This window comes from Eleutherodactylus coqui, chromosome 8 (genome assembly GCF_035609145.1).
Source record: "Eleutherodactylus coqui strain aEleCoq1 chromosome 8, aEleCoq1.hap1, whole genome shotgun sequence".
Classification (NCBI taxonomy): Eukaryota; Metazoa; Chordata; class Amphibia; order Anura; family Eleutherodactylidae; genus Eleutherodactylus; species Eleutherodactylus coqui.
The window spans coordinates 10,926,486-10,948,055 of NC_089844.1; the positions used below are offsets into that span (position 1 = coordinate 10,926,486).

General features: G+C 43.4%; 1 protein-coding gene across 1 annotated transcript in view; it reads right to left on the bottom strand.

Annotated features, from left to right (window-relative positions):
• The window catches only part of LRP1B (LDL receptor related protein 1B), a 1,872,788-nt gene that overhangs the window by 787,396 nt on the left and 1,063,822 nt on the right, over positions 1 to 21,570 (bottom strand). Inside the window, exons 19-20 of the mRNA XM_066577770.1 lie at positions 16,490 to 16,570; positions 15,452 to 15,619 (exon numbers count right to left, since the gene is read on the bottom strand). Of these exons, the coding sequence (XP_066433867.1) occupies positions 15,452 to 15,619; positions 16,490 to 16,570 (249 nt within the window). The remainder of the gene's footprint in view (positions 1 to 15,451; positions 15,620 to 16,489; positions 16,571 to 21,570) is intronic.

Below are 21,570 nucleotides of genomic sequence, written 5' to 3' on the forward strand. Positions count from 1 at the left end.
AGCAGGAGCTTGCACTCCGACTCCAGTCTATCCCAGCTAATTAAAGGGGTTATCAGCTTTGGACAATACCTTTTGCTACAACGGTCTTATGTTGATCCTGCAATCACTCATTTTCAGGGAACTCTGGTAGCAAGTCTTAAGTGTTCCATTCCCCTATAGTGCCACTGCAGGTGACTTAAGGCATTGCACAATGACCATGTAATGCAAGGACATGCAGGGTCCTCCAGACAGAGAGGCCCTTTGTTAAAGGGGATGTCTCGAGGAAGCAGTGAAATTTTTTTTTTGCCCAGTCCCCCTAATTAAGCATACATTACTAAGCCCCCCTGTAAATGACATTTCTAGCTGGTTTGTACTTACTGTTCCCGCGTTTCAGCAACTTATAAAAATTTCCCCAAGATGGCCGCCGGCTTTTTTCCCATCGCTTGCTGTAGCCCGACGTGCGCGCTCCCGAGACGCTGCCAGCTGTGTCTCCATGACAACACGACGCCCCGCAGCCGCCGACCGGACCCCTGGAGAGAACACGGCCGACCAGTCACCCACCGCCAGGCAGCAGGTAACCGGCGCAGCCCCCGGCCCCCCCACGCTAGACCCGGCTCCCCCGCGCTACCCCCCAGCTCCCCAGTGCTACCGCCCCGGCTCCCCAGCGCTACCGCCCCGGCTCCCCAGCGCTAGACCCTAACAGACGAAGGCCCCCTCGGCCCAGCGCTAGGTTCCGGAGCCCAGCGCTGGGCTCCGGAACCTAGCGCTGGGCTCCGGGGGCCTACCGCTGTGGCCCGGGACCTTCACCTGTTAGTGAAGATCACCCCCCGACCCATCACTTACCTGGGCGGCTTCTCGGGACAGCTGGGCTGCTGGGCTGGGCTTCTCCGCTGGGCAGCTCCAGTTTCTGCACCTTCCTCTAACAGAGGAAGGTACAGAATGGCCGCTCCAGCGCGCTCCCGAGCAGTGACAGCTCGTCTGCGCATGCGCAGAAGAGCTGTAGCGGGGAGCACACTGAAGCGGCTCGTGCTGAAAGGAGAAGACCGGACAGCGCAAGCGCGTCTAAAAAAGCAAGCTGCCAGCGAATTTAGACGGAGCCATGGCGACGAGGACGCTAGCAACGGAGCAGGTAAGTGGAATAACTTCTGTATGGCTCATATTTAATGCATGATGTACATTACAAAGTGCATTAATATGGCCATACAGAAGTGTATACCCCCACTTGCTTTCGCGAGACAACCCCTTTAAGTTCTGCTCCAGCTAATTGATGAAGGTCCTAAATAGGAGACTCTTCCACATTCACCCAGAATGCCGGTTAAAAGCAGACAAAACCACTTTACAGAAGTACAAAGAAACAGCAACTAATTTCTCAATGGATAGCAATTAACAAATTGAATCTGTGCTTCGCATTGAATGCCATGTTACCATTACAAATGTATAATTGTCACGGTTATTAATTAAGACTGGTAAGAGTCCTTTTACCTCCAGCAATCATGTTATCCTAATTAAAGCTAACATTCTGTACAAAACTCATGAACTGCGGATTCCAAATACAATAGATTAGAAACAACAGGCATCGTAGTGTTATCACATATGTTTGACCCATCATGTAAAAAGGTCCATACGCAGGCAGGGGACCGTCCGCCTTAGGTCTGCCTGGCCAGATGATCGTCCCCCTTGTAGCAGCGTCTATTGGAGCGACTTGAATCCTTCTGACTATATCTTCTCCTCCATGCTGGTCCAAGCTGCTGTAAGCCATTTGGCACCCCCCCCCCCCCCCACTGTATCTATGTCCCGAGGTTGTTTCAGCTGCTGTATTTATGTTATAAGCTTAGTTTTGGGACTGTATCTATGTCCGGAGGTTGTTTCAGCTGCTGTATTTATGTTGTAAGCTTGGTTCTGGGACTGTATCTATGTCTGGAGGTTGTTTCTGCTGCTGTATTTATGTTATAAGCTTGGCTTTTGCACTGTATCTATGTCCAGAGGTTGTTTCTGCTGCTGTATTTATGTTATAAGCTTGGTTCTTGCACTGTATCTATGTCCGGAGGTTGTTTCTGCTGCTGTATTTATGTTATAAGCTTGGTTCTGGGACTGCATCTCTGGCCAGAGGTTTTTTCTGCTGCTGTATTTAGGTTATAAGCTTGGTTCTGGTACTGTATCTATGTCCAGAGGTTGTTTCTGCTGCTGTATTTATGTTATAAGCTTGGTTCTGGGACTGTATCTATGTCAGGAGGTTGTTTCTGCTGCTGTATTTATGTTATAAGCTTGATTCTTGCACTGTATCTATGTCTGGAGGTTGTTTCTGCTGCTGTATTTATGTTATAAGCTTGGTTCTTGCACTGTATCTATGTCCGGAGGTTGTTTCTGCTGCTGTATTTATGTTATAAGCTTGGTTCTGGGACTGTATCTATGTCAGGAGGTTGTTTCTGCTGCTGTATTTATGTTGTAAGCTTGGTTCTTGCACTGTATCTATGTCTGGAGGTTGTTTCTGCTGCTGTATTTATGTTATAAGCTTGGTTCTTGCACTGTATATATGTCCGGAGGTTGTTTCTGCTGCTGTATTTATGTTATAAGCTTGGTTCTTGCACTGTATCTATGTCTTGAGGTTGTTTCAGCTGCTGTATTTAGGTTATAAGCTTGGTTCTGGGGCTGTATCTATGTCCAGAGGTTGTTTCTGCTGCTGTATTTATGTTATAAGCTTGTTTCTGGGACTGTATCTATGTACGGAGGTTGTTTCTGCTGCTGTATTTAGGTTCTAAGCTTTGTTCTGGGGCTGTAGCTATGTCCGGAGGTTGTTTCAGCTGCTGAATGTATGTTATAAAATTGGTTCAGGGACTGTATCTATGTCTGGAGTTTGTTTATGCTGCTGTATTTATGTTATAAGCTTGGTTCTGGGGCTGTATCTATGTCCGGAGGTTGTTTCTGCTGCTGTATTTATGTTGTAAGCTTGGTCATGGGGCTGTATCTATGTCCAGAGGTTGTTTCTGCTGCTGTATTTATGTTGTAAGCTTGGTTCTGGGACTGCATCTATGTCTGGAGGTTGTTTCTGCTGCTGTATTTATGTTATAAGCTTGGTTCTGGGGCTGTATCTATGTCCGGAGGTTGTTTCAGCTGCTGTATTTATGTTGTAAGCTTGGTTCTGGGACTGTATCTATGTCCAGAGGTTGTTTCTGCTGCTGTATTTATGTTATAAGCTTGGTTCTTGCACTGTATCTATGTCCGGAGGTTGTTTCTGCTGCTGTATTTATGTTATAAGCTTGGTTCTGGGACCGCATCTATGTCTGGAGGTTGTTTCAGCTCCTGTATTTAGGTTATAAGCTTGGTTCTGGGACTGTATCTATGTCTGGAGGTTATTTCTGCTGCTGTATTTATGTTATAAGCTTCGTTCTGGGGCTGTATTTATGTCCGGAGGTTGTTTCAGCTGCTGTATTTATGTTGTAAGCTTGGTTCTGGGACTGTATCTATGTCTGGAGGTTATTTCTGCCGCTGTATTTATGTTGTAAGCTTCGTTCTGGGGCTGTATCTATGTCCGGAGGTTGTTTCAGCTGCTGTATTTATGTTGTAAGCTTGGTTCTGGGACTGTATCTATGTCTGGAGGTTGTTTCTGCTGCTGTATTTATGTTATAAGCTTGGCTTTTGCACTGTATCTATGTCCAGAGGTTGTTTCTGCTGCTGTATTTATGTTATAAGCTTGGTTCTTGCACTGTATCTATGTCCGGAGGTTGTTTCTGCTGCTGTATTTATGTTATAAGCTTGGTTCTGGGACTGCATCTCTGGCCAGAGGTTGTTTCTGCTGCTGTATTTAGGTTATAAGCTTGGTTCTGGTACTGTATCTATGTCTGGAGGTTGTTTCAGCTGCTGTATTTAGGTTATAAGCTTGGTTCGGGGACTGTATCTATGTCCAGATGTTGTTTCTGCTGCTGTATTTATGTTATAAGCTTGGTTCTGGGACTGTATCTATGTCTGGAGGTTGTTTCTGCTGCTGTATTTATGTTATAAGCTTGGTTCTTGCACTGTATCTATGTCCGGAGGTTGTTTCTGCTGCTGTATTTATGTTATAAGCTTGGTTCTGGGACTGTATCTATGTCAGGAGGTTGTTTCTGCTGCTGTATTTATGTTGTAAGCTTGGTTCTTGCACTGTATCTATGTCTGGAGGTTGTTTCTGCTGCTGTATTTATGTTATAAGCTTGGTTCTTGCACTGTATATATATCCGAGGTTGTTTCTGCTGCTGTATTTATGTTATAAGCTTGGTTCTTGCACTGTATCTATGTCTTGAGGTTGTTTCAGCTGCTGTATTTAGGTTATAAGCTTGGTTCTGGGGCTGTATCTATGTCCAGAGGTTGTTTCTGCTGCTGTATTTATGTTATAAGCTTGTTTCTGGGACTGTATCTATGTCCAGAGGTTGTTTCTTCTGCTGTATTTATGTTGTAAGCTTGGTTCTGGGACTGTATCTATGTCTGGAGGTTGTTTCTGCTGCTGTATTTATGTTATAAGCTTGGTTCTGGGGCTGTATCTATGTCCGGAGGTTGTTTCAGCTGCTGAATTTATGTTATAAGCTTGGTTCTGGGACTGTATCTATGTCTGGAGGTTGTTTCTGCTGCTGTATTTATGTTATAAGCTTGGCTTTTGCACTGTATCTATGTCCAGAGGTTGTTTCTGCAGCTGTATTTATGTTATAAGCTTGGTTCTTGCACTGTATCTATGTCCGGAGGTTGTTTCTGCTGCTGTATTTATGTTATAAGCTTGGTTCTGGGACTGCATCTCTGGCCAGAGGTTGTTCCTGCTGCTGTATTTAGGTTATAAGCTTGGTTCTGGTACTGTATCTATGTCTGGAGGTTGTTTCAGCTGCTGTATTTAGGTTATAAGCTTGGTTCGGGGACTGTATCTATGTCCAGAGGTTGTTTCTGCTGCTGTATTTATGTTATAAGCTTGGTTCTTGCACTGTATCTATGTCCGGAGGTTGGTTCTGCTGCTGTATTTATGTTATAAGCTTGGTTCTGGGACTGTATCTATGTACGGAAGTTGTTTCTGCTGCTGTATTTAGGTTCTAAGCTTGGTTCTGGGGCTGTATCTATGTCCGGAGGTTGTTTCAGCTGCTGAACTTATGTTATAAGCTTGGTTCTGGGACTGTATCTATGTCTGGAGTACGTTTATGCTGCTGTATTTATGTTATAAGCTTGGTTCTGGGACTGCATCTCTGTCCAGAGGTTGTTTCTGCTGCTGTATTTATGTTGTAAGCTTGGTTCTGGGACTGTATCTATGTCTGGAGGTTGTTTCTGCTGCTGTATTTATGTTATAAGCTTGGTTCTGGGGCTGTATCTATGTCCGGAGGTTGTTTCAGCTGCTGTATTTATGTTGTAAGCTTGGTTCTGGGACTGTATCTATGTCTGGAGGTTGTTTCTGCTGCTGTATTTATGTTATAAGCTTGGCTTTTGCACTGTATCTATGTCCAGAGGTTGTTTCTGCTGCTGTATTTATGTTATAAGCTTGGTTCTTGCACTGTATCTATGTCCGGAGGTTGTTTCTGCTGCTGTATTTATGTTATAAGCTTGGTTCTGGGACTGCATCTATGTCTGGAGGTTGTTTCAGCTGCTGTATTTAGGTTATAAGCTTGGTTCTGGGACTGTATCTATGTCTGGAGGTTATTTCTGCTGTTGTATTTATGTTATAAGCTTCGTTCTGGGGCTGTATTTATGTCCGGAGGTTGTTTCAGCTGCTGTATTTATGTTGTAAGCTTGGTTCTGGGACTGTATCTATGTCTGGAGGTTATTTCTGCTGCTGTATTTATGTTGTAAGCTTCGTTCTGGGGCTGTATCTATGTCCGGAGGTTGTTTCAGCTGCTGTATTTATGTTGTAAGCTTGGTTCTGGGACTGTATCTATGTCTGGAGGTTGTTTCTGCTGCTGTATTTATGTTATAAGCTTGGCTTTTGCACTGTATCTATGTCCAGAGGTTGTTTCTGCTGCTGTATTTATGTTATAAGCTTGGTTCTTGCACTGTATCTATGTCCGGAGGTTGTTTCTGCTGCTGTATTTATGTTATAAGCTTGGTTCTGGGACTGCATCTCTGGCCAGAGGTTGTTTCTGCTGCTGTATTTATGTTATAAGCTTGGTTCTTGCACTGTATCTATGTCTGGAGGTTGTTTCTGCTGCTGTATTTATGTTATTAGCTTGGTTCTTGCACTGTATCTATGTCCGGAGGTTGTTTCTGCTGCTGTATTTATGTTATAAGCTTGGTTCTGGGACTGTATCTATGTCAGGAGGTTGTTTCTGCTGCTGTATTTATGTTGTAAGCTTGGTTCTTGCACTGTATCTATGTCTGAAGGTTGTTTCTGCTGCTGTATTTATGTTATAAGCTTGGTTCTTGCACTGTATATATGTCCGAGGTTGTTTCTGCTGCTGTATTTATGTTATAAGCTTGGTTCTTGCACTGTATCTATGTCTTGAGGTTGTTTCAGCTGCTGTATTTAGGTTATAAGCTTGGTTCTGGGGCTGTATCTATGTCCAGAGGTTGTTTCTGCTGCTGTATTTATGTTATAAGCTTGTTTCTGGGACTGTATCTATGTCCAGAGGTTGTTTCTTCTGCTGTATTTATGTTGTAAGCTTGGTTCTGGGACTGTATCTATGTCTGGAGTTTGTTTCTGCTGCTGTATTTATGTTATAAGCTTGGTTCTGGGGCTGTATCTATGTCCGGAGGTTGTTTCAGCTGCTGTATTTATGTTGTAAGCTTGGTTCTGGGACTGTATCTATGTCTGGAGGTTGTTTCTGCTGCTGTATTTATGTTATAAGCTTGGCTTTTGCACTGTATCTATGTCCAGAGGTTGTTTCTGCTGCTGTATTTATGTTATAAGCTTGGTTCTTGCACTGTATCTATGTCCGGAGGTTGTTTCTGCTGCTGTATTTATGTTATAAGCTTGGTTCTGGGACTGCATCTCTGGCCAGAGGTTGTTCCTGCTGCTGTATTTAGGTTATAAGCTTGGTTCTGGTACTGTATCTATGTCTGGAGGTTGTTTCAGCTGCTGTATTTAGGTTATAAGCTTGGTTCGGGGACTGTATCTATGTCCAGAGTTTTTTTCTGCTGCTGTATTTATGTTATAAGCTTGGTTCTTGCACTGTATCTATGTCCGGAGGTTGGTTCTGCTGCTGTATTTATGTTATAAGCTTGGTTCTGGGACTGTATCTATGCACGGAAGTTGTTTCTGCTGCTGTATTTAGGTTCTAAGCTTGGTTCTGGGGCTGTATCTATGTCCGGAGGTTGTTTCAGCTGCTGAATTTATGTTATAAGCTTGGTTCTGGGACTGTATCTATGTCTGGAGTACGTTTATGCTGCTGTATTTATGTTATAAGCTTGGTACTGGGACTGCATCTCTGTCCAGAGGTTGTTTCTGCTGCTGTATTTATGTTGTAAGCTTGGTTGTGGGACTGTATCTATGTCTGGAGGTTGTTTCTGCTGCTGTATTTATGTTATAAGCTTGGTTCTGGGGCTGTATCTATGTCCGGAGGTTGTTTCAGCTGCTGTGTTTATGTTGTAAGCTTGGTTCTTGCACTGTATCTATGTCTGGGAGTTGTTTTTGCTGCTGTATTTATGTTGTAAGCTTGGTTCTTGCACTGTATCTATGTCTGAAGGTTGTTTCTGCTGCTGTATTTATGTTATAAGCTTGGTTCTTGCACTGTATATATGTCCGAGGTTGTTTCTGCTGCTGTATTTATGTTATAAGCTTGGTTCTTGCACTGTATCTATGTCTTGAGGTTGTTTCAGCTGCTGTATTTAGGTTATAAGCTTGGTTCTGGGGCTGTATCTATGTCCAGAGGTTGTTTCTGCTGCTGTATTTATGTTATAAGCTTGTTTCTGGGACTGTATCTATGTCCAGAGACTGTTTCTTCTGCTGTATTTATGTTGTAAGCTTCGTTCTGGGACTGTATCTATGTCTGGAGTTTGTTTCTGCTGCTGTATTTATGTTATAAGCTTGGTTCTGGGGCTGTATCTATGTCCGGAGGTTGTTTCAGCTGCTGTATTTATGTTGTAAGCTTGGTTCTGGGACTGTATCTATGTCTGGAGGTTGTTTCTGCTGCTGTATTTATGTTATAAGCTTGGCTTTTGCACTGTATCTATGTCCAGAGGTTGTTTCTGCTGCTGTATTTATGTTATAAGCTTGGTTCTTGCACTGTATCTATGTCCGGAGGTTGTTTCTGCTGCTGTATTTATGTTATAAGCTTGGTTCTGGGACTGCATCTCTGGCCAGAGGTTGTTCCTGCTGCTGTATTTAGGTTATAAGCTTGGTTCTGGTACTGTATCTATGTCTGGAGGTTGTTTCAGCTGCTGTATTTAGGTTATAAGCTTGGTTCGGGGACTGTATCTATGTCCAGAGGTTGTTTCTGCTGCTGTATTTATGTTATAAGCTTGGTTCTTGCACTGTATCTATGTCCGGAGGTTGGTTCTGCTGCTGTATTTATGTTATAAGCTTGGTTCTGGGACTGTATCTATGTACGGAAGTTGTTTCTGCTGCTGTATTTAGGTTCTAAGCTTGGTTCTGGGGCTGTATCTATGTCCGGAGGTTGTTTCAGCTGCTGAATTTATGTTATAAGCTTGGTTCTGGGACTGTATCTATGTCTGGAGTACGTTTATGCTGCTGTATTTATGTTATAAGCTTGGTTCTGGGACTGCATCTCTGTCCAGAGGTTGTTTCTGCTGCTGTATTTATGTTGTAAGCTTGGTTCTGGGACTGTATCTATGTCTGGAGGTTGTTTCTGCTGCTGTATTTATGTTATAAGCTTGGTTCTGGGGCTGTATCTATGTCCGGAGGTTGTTTCAGCTGCTGTGTTTATGTTGTAAGCTTGGTTCTGGGACTGTATCTATGTCTGGGAGTTGTTTTTGCTGCTGTATTTATGTTGTAATCTTGGTTCTGGGACTGTATCTATGTCTGGAGGTTGTTTCTGCTGCTGTATTTATGTTATAAGCTTGGTTCTGGGGCTGTATCTATGTCCGGAGGTTGTTTCAGCTGCTGTGTTTATGTTGTAAGCTTGGTTCTGGGACTGTATCTATGTCTGGAAGTTGTTTCTGCTACTGTATTTATGTTGTAAGCTTGGTTCTGGGACTGTATCTATGTCTGGAAGTTGTTTCTGCTACTGTATTTATGTTGTAAGCTTGGTTCTGGGACTGTATCTATGTCTGGAGGTTGTTTTTGCTGCTGTATTTATGTTGTAAGCTTGGTTCTGGGGCTGTATCTATGTTTGGAAGTTTTTTCTGCTGCTGTATTTATGTTGTAAGCTTGGTTCTGGGACTGTATCTATGTCTGGAGGTTGTTTCTGCTGCTGTATTTATGTTATAAGCTTGGTTCTGGGTCTGTATCTATGTCTTGAGGTTGTTTCTGCTGCTGTATTTATGTTATAAGCTTGGTTCTGGGGCTGTATTTCTGTCACGGTGCGTTTAAACCTGAAACCAGTATCATACTCACAAACCTGCGATTTTTTTACGTGAGTGCAATGTGTCTTATAAGAAAACCACATAGTTGCACTTGTTATTGTTTATGCCTGTGAAACTCGCATGTGAAAATCTCCCATTATTCCCTATGGGAGAAAAAATGTATCACACTCGCATATTGAAAAAAAATCTGCTCCTATAGGTAAGAATTGGCAATTCTTCAACAGAATCGCCCAAAAATAGGATATGCTGCACTTTCTTTTTTGCACTGCTTCTTCTTGCAGCGCTGTGAGAGAAAATAAATTGCTCATTAAAAACAATGGGTTTAGCTTGCAAAATAGAAGGCTGAGAGAAAACTTAGGCCCAATGCCTATGGACAGATTATCGCTGGGTAATTCACAGTCAGAGGCACGCAAATTCCACAGCAATGACCATCCATAGACATTCTATGATAAGAGATTCTCCCCGGCCCACGAGCAGAAATCAACTGCGATTTTCCGCTCACGGGGGAGATTCACAGCATTTTCTAATCTGTGCAGAAAATCGCACGGACGGCTTATATTGCATTCAATTAAAGCCATCCGTCCCGCCATACTTCCGCAGTGAGCACTGCGGAAGTATCACGGGAAATCGCGTCACCGCCTAGCGCCAGCACGTCATGAGCTGCACTGCACACGCGCGCCGGCTTACCTGTTCAGACACTCGTGGTGGATACGGACAGGTCTCTGGGGGGCGCCGGGTCTGATTCTGCTGCGATATTTCGCAGGCGGAATCCAAACCAGCTGTGGCCTGAATGGCTGTCTACAAATATCTGAAGGGCTGTCACAGTGCAGAGGGATCAGCCCTATTCTCATCTGCACACGGAAAGACTAGAGGCAATGGGATGAAACTGAAAGGGAGGAGACACAGATTAGATATTAGACAGTGAGGGGGATCAATGAGTGGAACAGATTACCATGGGAGGTGGGGAGTTCTCCTTCAATGGAAGTCTTCGGAGGCTGGGCAAATATCTGTCTGGGATGATTTAGTGATCCTGCATTGACCAGGGGGTTGGATCCGGTGACCGTGGAGGACCTGATGACCGCGGAGGCCCAGATGACCCTGGAGGACCCGATTACCCTGGAGGACCCGATGACCCTGGAGGACCTTTCCAACTCCACCCTCCTAGGATCCTTTTCCCATGTGATTTCTGTGTATCTTGCAATGAACAGCAACACAAGGAAAAATCACCTGTGTAAAGGCACCCTCATGAGCTTGGTTCTAGTGTTGTATATACATACTGACCTTACTTGAGCTTGGTTCTGGTACACTATTTATTCCCTGAGCTGCTGCTGTGGGAAGGCTGCTAATCTTGCTGCTTTCTGTACAAGCAGAATACAGGCAGACGGCCTATAAGAGCAATATGTGTTATCTTGTTCTTATGATGGGAGGTGCCAAAGAAGAATTCCCCACAAGTTGGCATCTAACTGTAAGGCTGGCACTGAATGTATCTATATGGTGATTGATACTGTAGGCGTGATAAGACGTGTTAGCTCTCCGGGCGGGTGTATCATGGACTGCTTGTAAGAAGGAGAAGACGCTGAGGGGTTAAACGACGAGTTCTGCGATGTAAGTGATGTTAATCTCTGCGGTTACATTTCGTATAGATATATGTGGTGACGCTGGGATTTAGATGACAAATATAAAGACTGGAGACAGGGAGTTTTTGGCTTCGTATTCTACATCAAACGCCGCGTAATAAAAAGAGACGGATTTACAGAAGATCATAAACGGCGATTTCCTTCAATAGTATTTTATGTTGTTATAAACAGCGCTAATGTGTGATATTACATCCCGTATACGGCGAGATGGGTCTGTTATCCACAAAACTATGTCCACTAAAATTTAATGTGTCTGAGACTCCGAGAAATATTGTGGATACACGGTGCTGTGGAATTGTTTTATGCCCAGCGGAGCATTGATTAACTGGAAGGGGACGGATATACATGGTATAGAGGGTGGACTGTGTGATTATAGGCCATTAGGAAGAGGAACATAATCATTTGCATTTAGAAGCATTTTTACAGAATAGAAGTATGTTTAAAGGGGACCTTAAGGATCCTTCTAAGTGATGCTCATTCACCTCAGTGTGTGCAGCATAACTGCCTGCAGTGTAAAGTATGGGGGAGGGACAGTAGCTCAGATTCCTATAGTACAATGCAGCTGGAGTCACTGAACTTGGCAGTACAGTAATAGTATACAGATAGGAAGCAGTCAGGCATCTGAGATACAGAAGAAGTACCACCAAGTCAGGGGCCTTGAATATTCACCTTTTAGCCCTGACTTGTACCTCCACCGACTTATCAATCAATAGTGTTACAATGTATTATAAAGCAGTATTTCTCATCCATCTTACATCCTTTCTTCCTTCCCTGCCCCCTACCCTCTCCTTGTTTCCTTTCCTCCCTCGATGGTCTGTTGGCCACCGCATTGGTTACTCAATTCCTAATGAAAAGTGATCCAATGCTTCAGTTTGGAAAGTTTTCTATTTTACGGCACCTTTTGTGATTGCCATGTAGTCCGTAGACCCCGTGGACAGTAAATATAGTCTCACAGGGTTTTATGCAATTCCTTGACAATATTTAACTAAAGAAATATACCTATCACATAGTATGAAATCATAATTCTAATCACTAATTATTAGGCCATCCCCGGAGGTACAGAGAAGTTACTGGAAAAAATCAATATTGGCTGTTTACTTAAAGGGAAAGTGCATAATTTCTTCTCTTCTAGCACTTTCTACGCTCTCCTTCCTTCCTCCCCTTCCTTTTTCTCTCCCTCCTCTCCATCCTTCTTGATCTCTCTCCTCTCCTTTCTTCTCCCTCCTCCCTAACGGTATTAGTGTATCTTGACGCCACAAGGAAGTCCTGGTTGAGTCAAGATTGACAGGAGGGTGACGCCCCCTGTACCTGATTGGATCCACAGCAGCCTGTGCTGCAGGTCCTTGCATCCCACTAAGGCCAGCTGTAGATGCAGAGAGCAGCAGGGCGTCATTTTTCTTTGTTGTCCGGGATGGAGGGTTAGGGTGAGGGGTAAGTGTCACAGTTAGCCTTACAGTTTCAATATAAGCCTAACTGTGATGCGTACCCCTCACCCTAACCCTGCATCCCTGACATAAACAATAAAAGACGGCATGCTGCTCTTCTCCACCCACGCTGCTGTTCTGCCCGTGGCCAAAGCAGCCGCGAGTGGTGTAAGTCTCCTCGGCGCTCGTTTCCCCGGGTGGCATTCCTGCACCCCAGGCAAAGTTGCCTCCCACTTGCGGTGCACTAAAGGGCCAAGCAAGCTGCAGCATTGTGAGCTTTGTCTCCCCCCCCCCATCCCCGCAGTGTCTGCTCACGCTGCCGCTCCCCCTGCGGCCAAGGCAGGCAGGAGCAGTGTCAGTGGCTTACCCGCGGCTGTCCCCTGATGTCACACACCCAGAGCGGCCACGGAAGTATTCCGCTGCTGCTCCCCCTGGGACCGAAGCAGGCGGGAGGGGTGTCAGTGGCGTCTCCGCAGCTGTCCCCTCCTGTCACTCACCCAGCATCCGCACAGGCCTATTCCACCACCACTGGCGTTGCGGCCACTGCATGTGGTACAGCGGCTGCTGGTGTTTCCGGTGCTGTTCCCAGATAGGACTCCTGCAGGAATAGAAATCTTGCAAGACGCTTCCGCTTCCCAGCTCCCAAAGCAGACGGCAGTGCTGTAAGTACCGTCCTTGGGTCCCACTCCTCCTGCTACATGACTCCCGCTTCGGCTCCCCCACAATGTAAGTAGCATCCCCGGCTCTTACCTCCTTCCAGTACCTTTGCTTCTTGAGCCAATCGGGAGCTAGGGGTCTGACAGGGGCGTTCCTCCTGCAAAACCCCTAGCTTCCTGGTGGCATCAAGATACACTAATACCATCCCTACCTTCCCCTCTCATTCCTTCTTCCCTAATTTCCCTTTTCATTTCCTTTCTTCATAACATACCTTCCTTCCTTTCCTCCCCCCTCCCTTCTCCTTCCTGCCTTCCCTCCCTACACTATGCTCCCCCTCCTAGCTAACTTTTCTGCCTTCCATATTTCCCTTCCTATTTCCTTTTTCTCTCCTTCATAATCTACCAACATCCTTCCCTCCCTTCCCTCTCTCCATCACTCCATCCCTCCTTCCTTTCTCTCCTGTGTTGGGGACAGACAATCCTGTGTCTATAGGAATAGCACATTTATCTTCCAATTCTGTCTTTATTTTGAGGCAGTAGAGCACCCAGTAGTATCCTGATGCGGGAGCATATTAAGAACTTTGTAGCACATCCGAGAATGTCACCAACGTGGGGGGTCTCTGATCCTGAGGCAGGGACTTCTCACAGGATTACAACATTGTAAATGTAGAACTACACAAAGCTGTGAGAAATAAAGTAGCATTTTGAAAGACAAATTGAGATATCACAGTTAAAGGGATTCTGTTGTCAGGTTCATGCTGCCCAAACTAAGGGCAACATGGACATGGCACAAGGCTGCCTGTTGCCCCTGTGGGCATTGTATTCTGAAATGCTGCTGTGTTTAAAAAGTTAATTTGGCAGCCTTCCAGAATAAAGCACTCACATAGGCCGGGTCCAGGTCCATGCGGGCCGTACTTTGGGCAGCCTAATCCTGATGACAGGAACACATCAATCCAATGACAGGCATGATGGCACCAGAAGGAGAGGAGTGATCTGATCTTCTAGAAGGCAAGGCCCTATAAACTTGTGATTATAATAATAAGGGTTGAGTTACACAAATGTTTTATAAGGGTTTTCTGGGTCTTCTTAATCTTTGATGACCTGAGAATAGGTCATTGACAGTTTGCTGTTTGAGAGCCGCGGTGATCAGTTGCTATCAGGCCTGAAGCTCCCGCCTCTCTCCACATTGCCGGTTGGTTATGCAATTAATTAAATTGTAGTTGTGCCCGCATTACCGACCGATGCAGATGGAGCGGTCAGCTTCCAGCTCTGTCCACACTGATAGTGCGCCTCATAACAGATGATTGGAAGAGGCCCTGAGTGGTGGAGAGCTATTGGGCATCTATTGAGGATGACCTGTCCTGGAGAGACATGATCAAAAGTCCCAGAAAACTCATTAAACAACCAGTATTCGGTAAGATCATATAAACGATGACGACGGCAGAGGGCGACTGGGCTGATTGTGCTGAGGGCAGTGACTTGCACTCTCATTTGATGATATTACTAAAGTTGGCATTGCATGTAACAGGCCAAGTGTGATGTTGGCACAGATTGGCCACTTCACAGTTAATTAGATGAAGGGAATGATGACAGCAGGAGAGGAGTGTGCTGATCTTGTAGGAGGTCACTCTGCCTGATCATTGGCCTATCTTAGTAAGATACAACACAGTAAGAAGCAATAGCATCATAGGGATGCAGACTGGAAATCCTATACTCAAAGTAGATCTGTCAGCTGGTACAGGCATCATGGTGTAGGGCAGGGGGAGCTGGGCAGCTAAATATCAAGTTTTATGGGGAAAGAGTCTGTATAATTGGTATTTTATTCATTTAAACATTTGCTCATTTGAAGCTGAGTAGTCCAATGGGCGGTCCTATCAGTGACTGACAGCTATCTGTGTATGACTCTATATACTGGGGTAGCTGTCAATCACTGATAGCTCCGCCCACTGGACTATTCAGCTCGGAATGAGCAGAGATATAAATGAATAAAACACAAGTTACACTGAATCTTTCCCCATAAGGCTATATATCAGTCCGCTACATAATGTCACGCCTGCAGGATGCACAGCCTCTACCAGCCAACAGATGCAGTTTAACCAATCAGATGAATAATGGCCGTAGGATAGAACCATGGGGCTCGTCAGACTTCCAATTTCTTTGAGAGACATTGTTTTCCATGATTATTTGTAAAATTGTTAAAAGGAACAAAGTGACAGGCGAGATCAGCTGTGGATTATGTTGTGGGGCGACATTGGATGCCATATTGGGGTAACAGTCTGTTCGCTGTTATGAATAAAGAAAGCACAGAATAGTAATATTGGATGAAACAAACCTGTTTTGGAGCAGTTGGGGTGAGACTCATCACTGGAATCTTCACAATCATTGTGTCCATCGCAGACCCAATGGGCAGGAATACAGCGGTCGCTGGAACATCTAAACTGCTTGTCTGAGCACGAGACTGAACATCCCTGTTCATCACTTCCATCTCCACAGTCATCATCTAGAGCCAAGAGTACAGTATGGGTTACTGATTAATTCAAAGATAGATAGATAGATACATAGATAGATAGATATGAGATAGATAGATAGATGATAGATAGATAGATAGATAGATAGATAGATAGATAGATAGATAGATAGATATGAGATAGATAGAGAGATAGATAGATAGATAGATAGATAGATAGATAGATAGATAGATAGATAGGAGATAGATAGATATGAGATAGATAGATAGATAGATAGATGGATAGATAGATAGATATGAGATAGATAGAGAGATAGATAGATAGATAGGAGATAGATAGATATGAGATAGATAGATAGATGGATAGATAGATAAATAGATATTAGATAGATAGATAGATAGATAGATAGATAGATAGATAGATAGATAGATAGATAGATGTATATGAGATATATATGAGATAGATAGATAGATAGATAGATAGATAGATAGATAGATAGATAGATAGATAGATAGATAGATATGGGATAGATAGATAGATAGATAGATAGATAGATAGATAGATAGATAGATAGATAGATATGGGATAGATAGATGTGAGATAGATAGATATGAGATAGATAGATAGATAGATAGATAGATAGATATGCGATAGATAGATATGAGATAGATAGATAGATAGATAGATAGATAGATAGATAGATAGATAGATAGATAGATAGATAGGAGATAGATAGATAGATATGAGATAGATAGATAGATAGATAGATAGATAGATAGATAGATAGATAGGAGATAGATAGATAGATATGAGATAGATAGATAGATAGATAGATAGATAGATAGATATGAGATAGAAAGATAGGAGATAGATGACAAATAAAGAAACATGCTTGCGCTTGCCTGAGTCGCAGAGCCATTTGTGACTGATGCATCGTCCATTTCCACAAACAAATTTCATCACAGGATCACAAGTCTGAAGGTCTATGAGAAATAGATTAGATATTCATCAGAAATTAATGCGAGTAACTTTGCCCACAATGAAAAGTGAATTACCAGTAAATATCTGCCATTCTATTCCGTAACATATTTCAGTTGTTGAGCAAACTGTTTATTAATACAATTGTCACGATGTTATCACTGAACATTAGTGCTGCCTTCAGAACCATGAGGATGAGACTATAGACTTCCATCTAGAAGTAAATGCTGATATTGAGCATCTCACCCACATTAGAAAATACATGCAGATTCTATCTATCTATCTATCTATCTATCTATCTATCTATCTATCTATCTATCTATCTATCTATCTCATATCTATCTATCTATCTATCTATCTTATATCTATCTATCTATCTCATATCTGTCTATCTATCTATCTCTCTATCTCATATCTATCTATTTATCTATCTATCTCCTATCTAACTATCTCTCTTTCTCATATCCATCTATCTATCTATCTATCTATCTATATCTATCTATCTATCTATCTATCTATCTATCTATCTATCTATCTATCTATCTCATATCTATCCAATTATCAATCTTTCTATCTCATATCTATCCAATTATCAATCTTTCTATCTCATATCTATCTATCCATCTCCCTATCTATCTATCTATCTCATATCTATCTATCTATCTATCTATCTATCTATCTATCTATCTATCTATCTATCTCCTATCTATCAATCAATCTATCTATCAATCTATCTCATATCTATCTATCTCATACCTATCTATCAATCTATCTACCCCATATCTATCTATCTATCTATCTATCTATCTATCTATCTATCTATTTATATATCTACCACATATTTATATATCTCATATCTATCTATGTATCTATCTATCTCATATCTATCTATCTCATATCTATCTATCTATCTATCTATCTATCTATCTATCTATCTATCTATCTCCTATCTATCTATCTATCTATCTATCTATCTATCTCCTATCTATCTATCTATCTATCTATCTATCTATCTATCTATCTATCTATCTATCTATCTCATATCTATCGTCTATCTATCTATCTATCTATCTATCTATCTATCTCATATCTATCTATCTATCTATCTATCTATCTATCTATCTATCTATCTATCTATCTATCTATCTATCTATCTATCTCATATCTATCTATCTATCTATCTATCTATCTATCTATCTATCTATCTATCTATCTATCTATCTCATATCTATCTATACAAAAAAATCGCAACGTCAAGTACCTTAGTGGGTCTTAAAAAAAGTTGAATACAAACAAATAAGTCAAATAAAAGTAAAAAAAAAATATTAAAAGAAAAAAGTCGCAATTTTTCACATAAATTCTCAATATTATAAAGAAACAAAACAAAACCATAATTGGTATTGTTGCTCCATAAAAGTCAGGCTTTATATATCCTGCAGGATGAATGTCGCTATATATGCCAGTGTTGCCTTTTTTCCGCCAAAAAAATTGAATCACCCTGACTGGTGGTCTAGGGCCATGAAAGGGCTTCCTTGTAATGTACAGCAGTTAAAGAGTGAATGGTAACAACCTTTTAGGGTTAGGGCAGTGGAGGAGTTAATAACAACCATGGTGGATAAGATCAGTGAAGAGGTTAATGTGCAGCAGTTAAAGAGTAAATGGTAACTCACATCTCTCATGGGCTAAAGCAGTGAAGGAGTAAGGCCTAATTCCCACGGGCGTATCACGCGGCAGCAATCCATGGCGTTGCCCCGCAGCTATTAGGTTCTATTGAACCTAATAGCGCAATACTCACGGTGCGGAATTCCACTGTGGAATTCCGCACCTCGAAATCACCCATAATCATCCATGGCATGTTCTATGTGCCGCGGACGTACGCGCGGACGGCTTCCATTGGAGTCAATAGAAACCGTCCGTCACGCTATATTCCACTGTAGCACAGCGGTAGATAGCGTGAAAACGCTTCCCCACCCATCGATGCCCGCGTCATATGATACGGCCGACGCGTCATTTGACGCGGCCGGCGCGTCATGTGACACTGTAGGCATGTCATATGACACTGCTGGTGCGTCACATGACACAGCCGTCGCGTCATGCGCTGTACGGTGCATGCGCGCCGGCCTGGGGTGCGGGACATCGGGCAGAGGTGAGTATGGGGTTTTTGGGGGGGTGCCGTGACGGACTCCGCTGCAGAATTCCGCTTGCGGAGCCCGTCATGGCTGTGGGCACCAGGCCTAAAAGATAACTGCCCTGGTGGACTAGGGTAGAGAAGGAATTAATAACATCTCTAGTGGACATGGTCAGTGAAGTGGCGAATAAAAACATCCCTGGTGGGCCAGGGAAATGAAGAGGTAATAGTAAAATCAATATTGGGTTATGTCATTGAAAGAGTTAATAGTAACATCCCTGAAGGGCTACAAAGAGGCTAATGAAAACATCCATGGTGGGCTAGGCAAGTGTTATGCAGAGGTTACAGGGACTAACTCCCTCTACTGCTCAGACACACGGGTACTGTCTCATCAGGTATCAGCCAATCACATACAGTGGGAGGTTACGCAATCATTCGCACTCTATGATTGGTTGACTGGGATGTTACAGTATCTGAGTACTCTCAGAGTTCTGTGGAGAGTGGGGAAGGGGACAAGAGAAGCAGGATGCAGGTTTTCAATCCCCTTTGGCCAAAGAGCGCCCCCTCCTGAGGTTGAACAGATTTCACAGACTAAATGCCTGCAGTCATATGAGGAAAGCAAATGGAGATGTTGCAGACTTGTCCGTCCAGCCGCTCACATGACCAACGCTCATCCATGTCTCTGAACTACCTAGAAAGTCTAGTCGTTGGGCTACTCTGTGATATTTCAGGCTACGGCGCGATGGGAAGGTCTGCCCACGCCGTCACTTCTTATACTCCACACGTTTCCTTCTAACTTGTCCTGTAGGAAGTGTCTCTCCTTGACATTTGCTCTATCTCCCGGCGGGGATCCCCGACCCGCTGCAGGTACAAGCAGGGATGGCTGCTTGGGGTCAAGTGTCTGCCCTCAACCGGAGTGCTGGGCCTGTGTTTGATCGGCTGACTCCCTCCACATGATTGTGGCATCCAGGGAAGGTCTTCCTGAGACCGTTAACCCCTAACAGTCACATTACATTTGAAAAAATCCTCCCAAAAATGTGCCTTTTTTAACTGTAGATTTTGAATTTATGTCTCATGTAAATATATTTGGCGCAGAACTTCGTCGTCTTGAGTGTATTTTTAACCCCTTAGTGACATAACTTAAATTAGCCTTGATAGCCAGTAAAATGTTTCCTATTTTATGTTCCAACGGTCGTAACGTCCTTATTTTTCCTCCATGTATTGTTTGACAGTATTCTGCAGGACAAGATCGAGTTTTCATAAGAACCAAGTTTAGGTACATATAATAAGTGGTTTGGTTTTTATTACGTTTTTTTGCTGAGTGAACTTGGAAAAACGCAATTTCCCCATAGTATTTTGGGATTTATTTTTATGGTGTTCTCAATGTGGGATAAATATTATGTTATCTTTATTCTATGGATCAGGACAATTATGACAACAGTAACTTTATAGAGTTTTATTATGTTTTATCATTTTAGCATATTATTAGAGATGAGCGAGCATACTCGTCCAAGCTTGATGCTCGTTCGAGTATTAGGGTGCTCGAGATGCTCGTTACTCGAGGCGAGCACCACACGGTACTCTTCTCGATTAAACGAGCACTGACCATTGAATTCAATGGAGCCAGCAATACAGCCAGCTCCATTGAAAGCAATGGGCTGCCGGCGAGCGCGGGATGAATTTTCGGGAAGGGCTTAAAAATATAAGCCCTTACCTGAAAATCATCCTAAAATGTGTAAAAAGTAAAAAAAAATATATACTCACCTTGTCCTGGCAGATGGAGTTCAGCCACGGCCAGCTGGCAGTTCTCCTGAACTGCTCTCTGTAGTATTCAGCAGCCGGGGATTTAAAATCCCCGCCTGCTGAGTGAGCTGCCTCTGATTGGTCACAGCCTGACCAATCAGAGGCAGCTCTCACTCACACCCATTCATGAATTCATGAATGGGTGAGTGCTGCCTCTGATTGACTCAGCACAGGGACCAATCAGGGGCAGCTTTCAGCTGAATGACAGCTGAGCTGAGCCAATCAGAGGCAGCATTCACTCACCCATTCATGAATTCATGAATGGGTGTGAGTGAGAGCTGCCTCTGATTGGTCAGGCTGTGACCAATCAGAGGCAGCTCATTCAGCAGGCGGGGATTTTAAATCCCCGGCTGCTGAATACTACAGAGAGCAGTTTGGGAGAACTGCCAGCTGGCCGCAGCTGAACTCCGTCTGCCGGGACCACGTGAGTATATATATATATATTTTTTTTTTTTACACATTTCTGGATGAATTGCAGGGAAGGGCTTATATATTTAATCCCTTCCCGAAAATTCATTGTGCGATCGCCGGCAGCCCATTGCTTTCAATGGAGCCGGCTGTATTGCCAGCTCCATTGAATTCAATGGGCTAACATCGTTCTGCCGGTACAAGGTGAGTATATTTTTTTTTTTTACTTTTTACACATTTTAGGATGATTTTCAGGTAAGGGCTTATATTTTTAAGCCCTTCCCGAAAATTCATCCCGCGCTCGCCGGCAGCCCATTGCTTTCAATGGAGCCGGCTGTATTGCCGACTCCATTGAATTCAATGGGCTAACATCGTTCTGCTCTGCCACAGCTGTTACAGCTGTGGCAGAGGAGAACGATCTTTATGCTGACAGTGCGGGGGGAGAGGGGGTCTCACTCTTGCCACTATTGTGGCTTAATAGTGAGACCTCGGAGCCCAAAATGCAGCCCTGCATGTTGCTCCTCGCCTGCCCTATCCATTTCTGTATTTTTTACATGACTTTGGTGATTTGCTAAGATTTTCACAAATGAAAACCTTAGCGGAGCACCAGTCATATACAAAAATGCTTGAGTCACCCATTGACTTCAATGGGGTTCGTTACTCGAA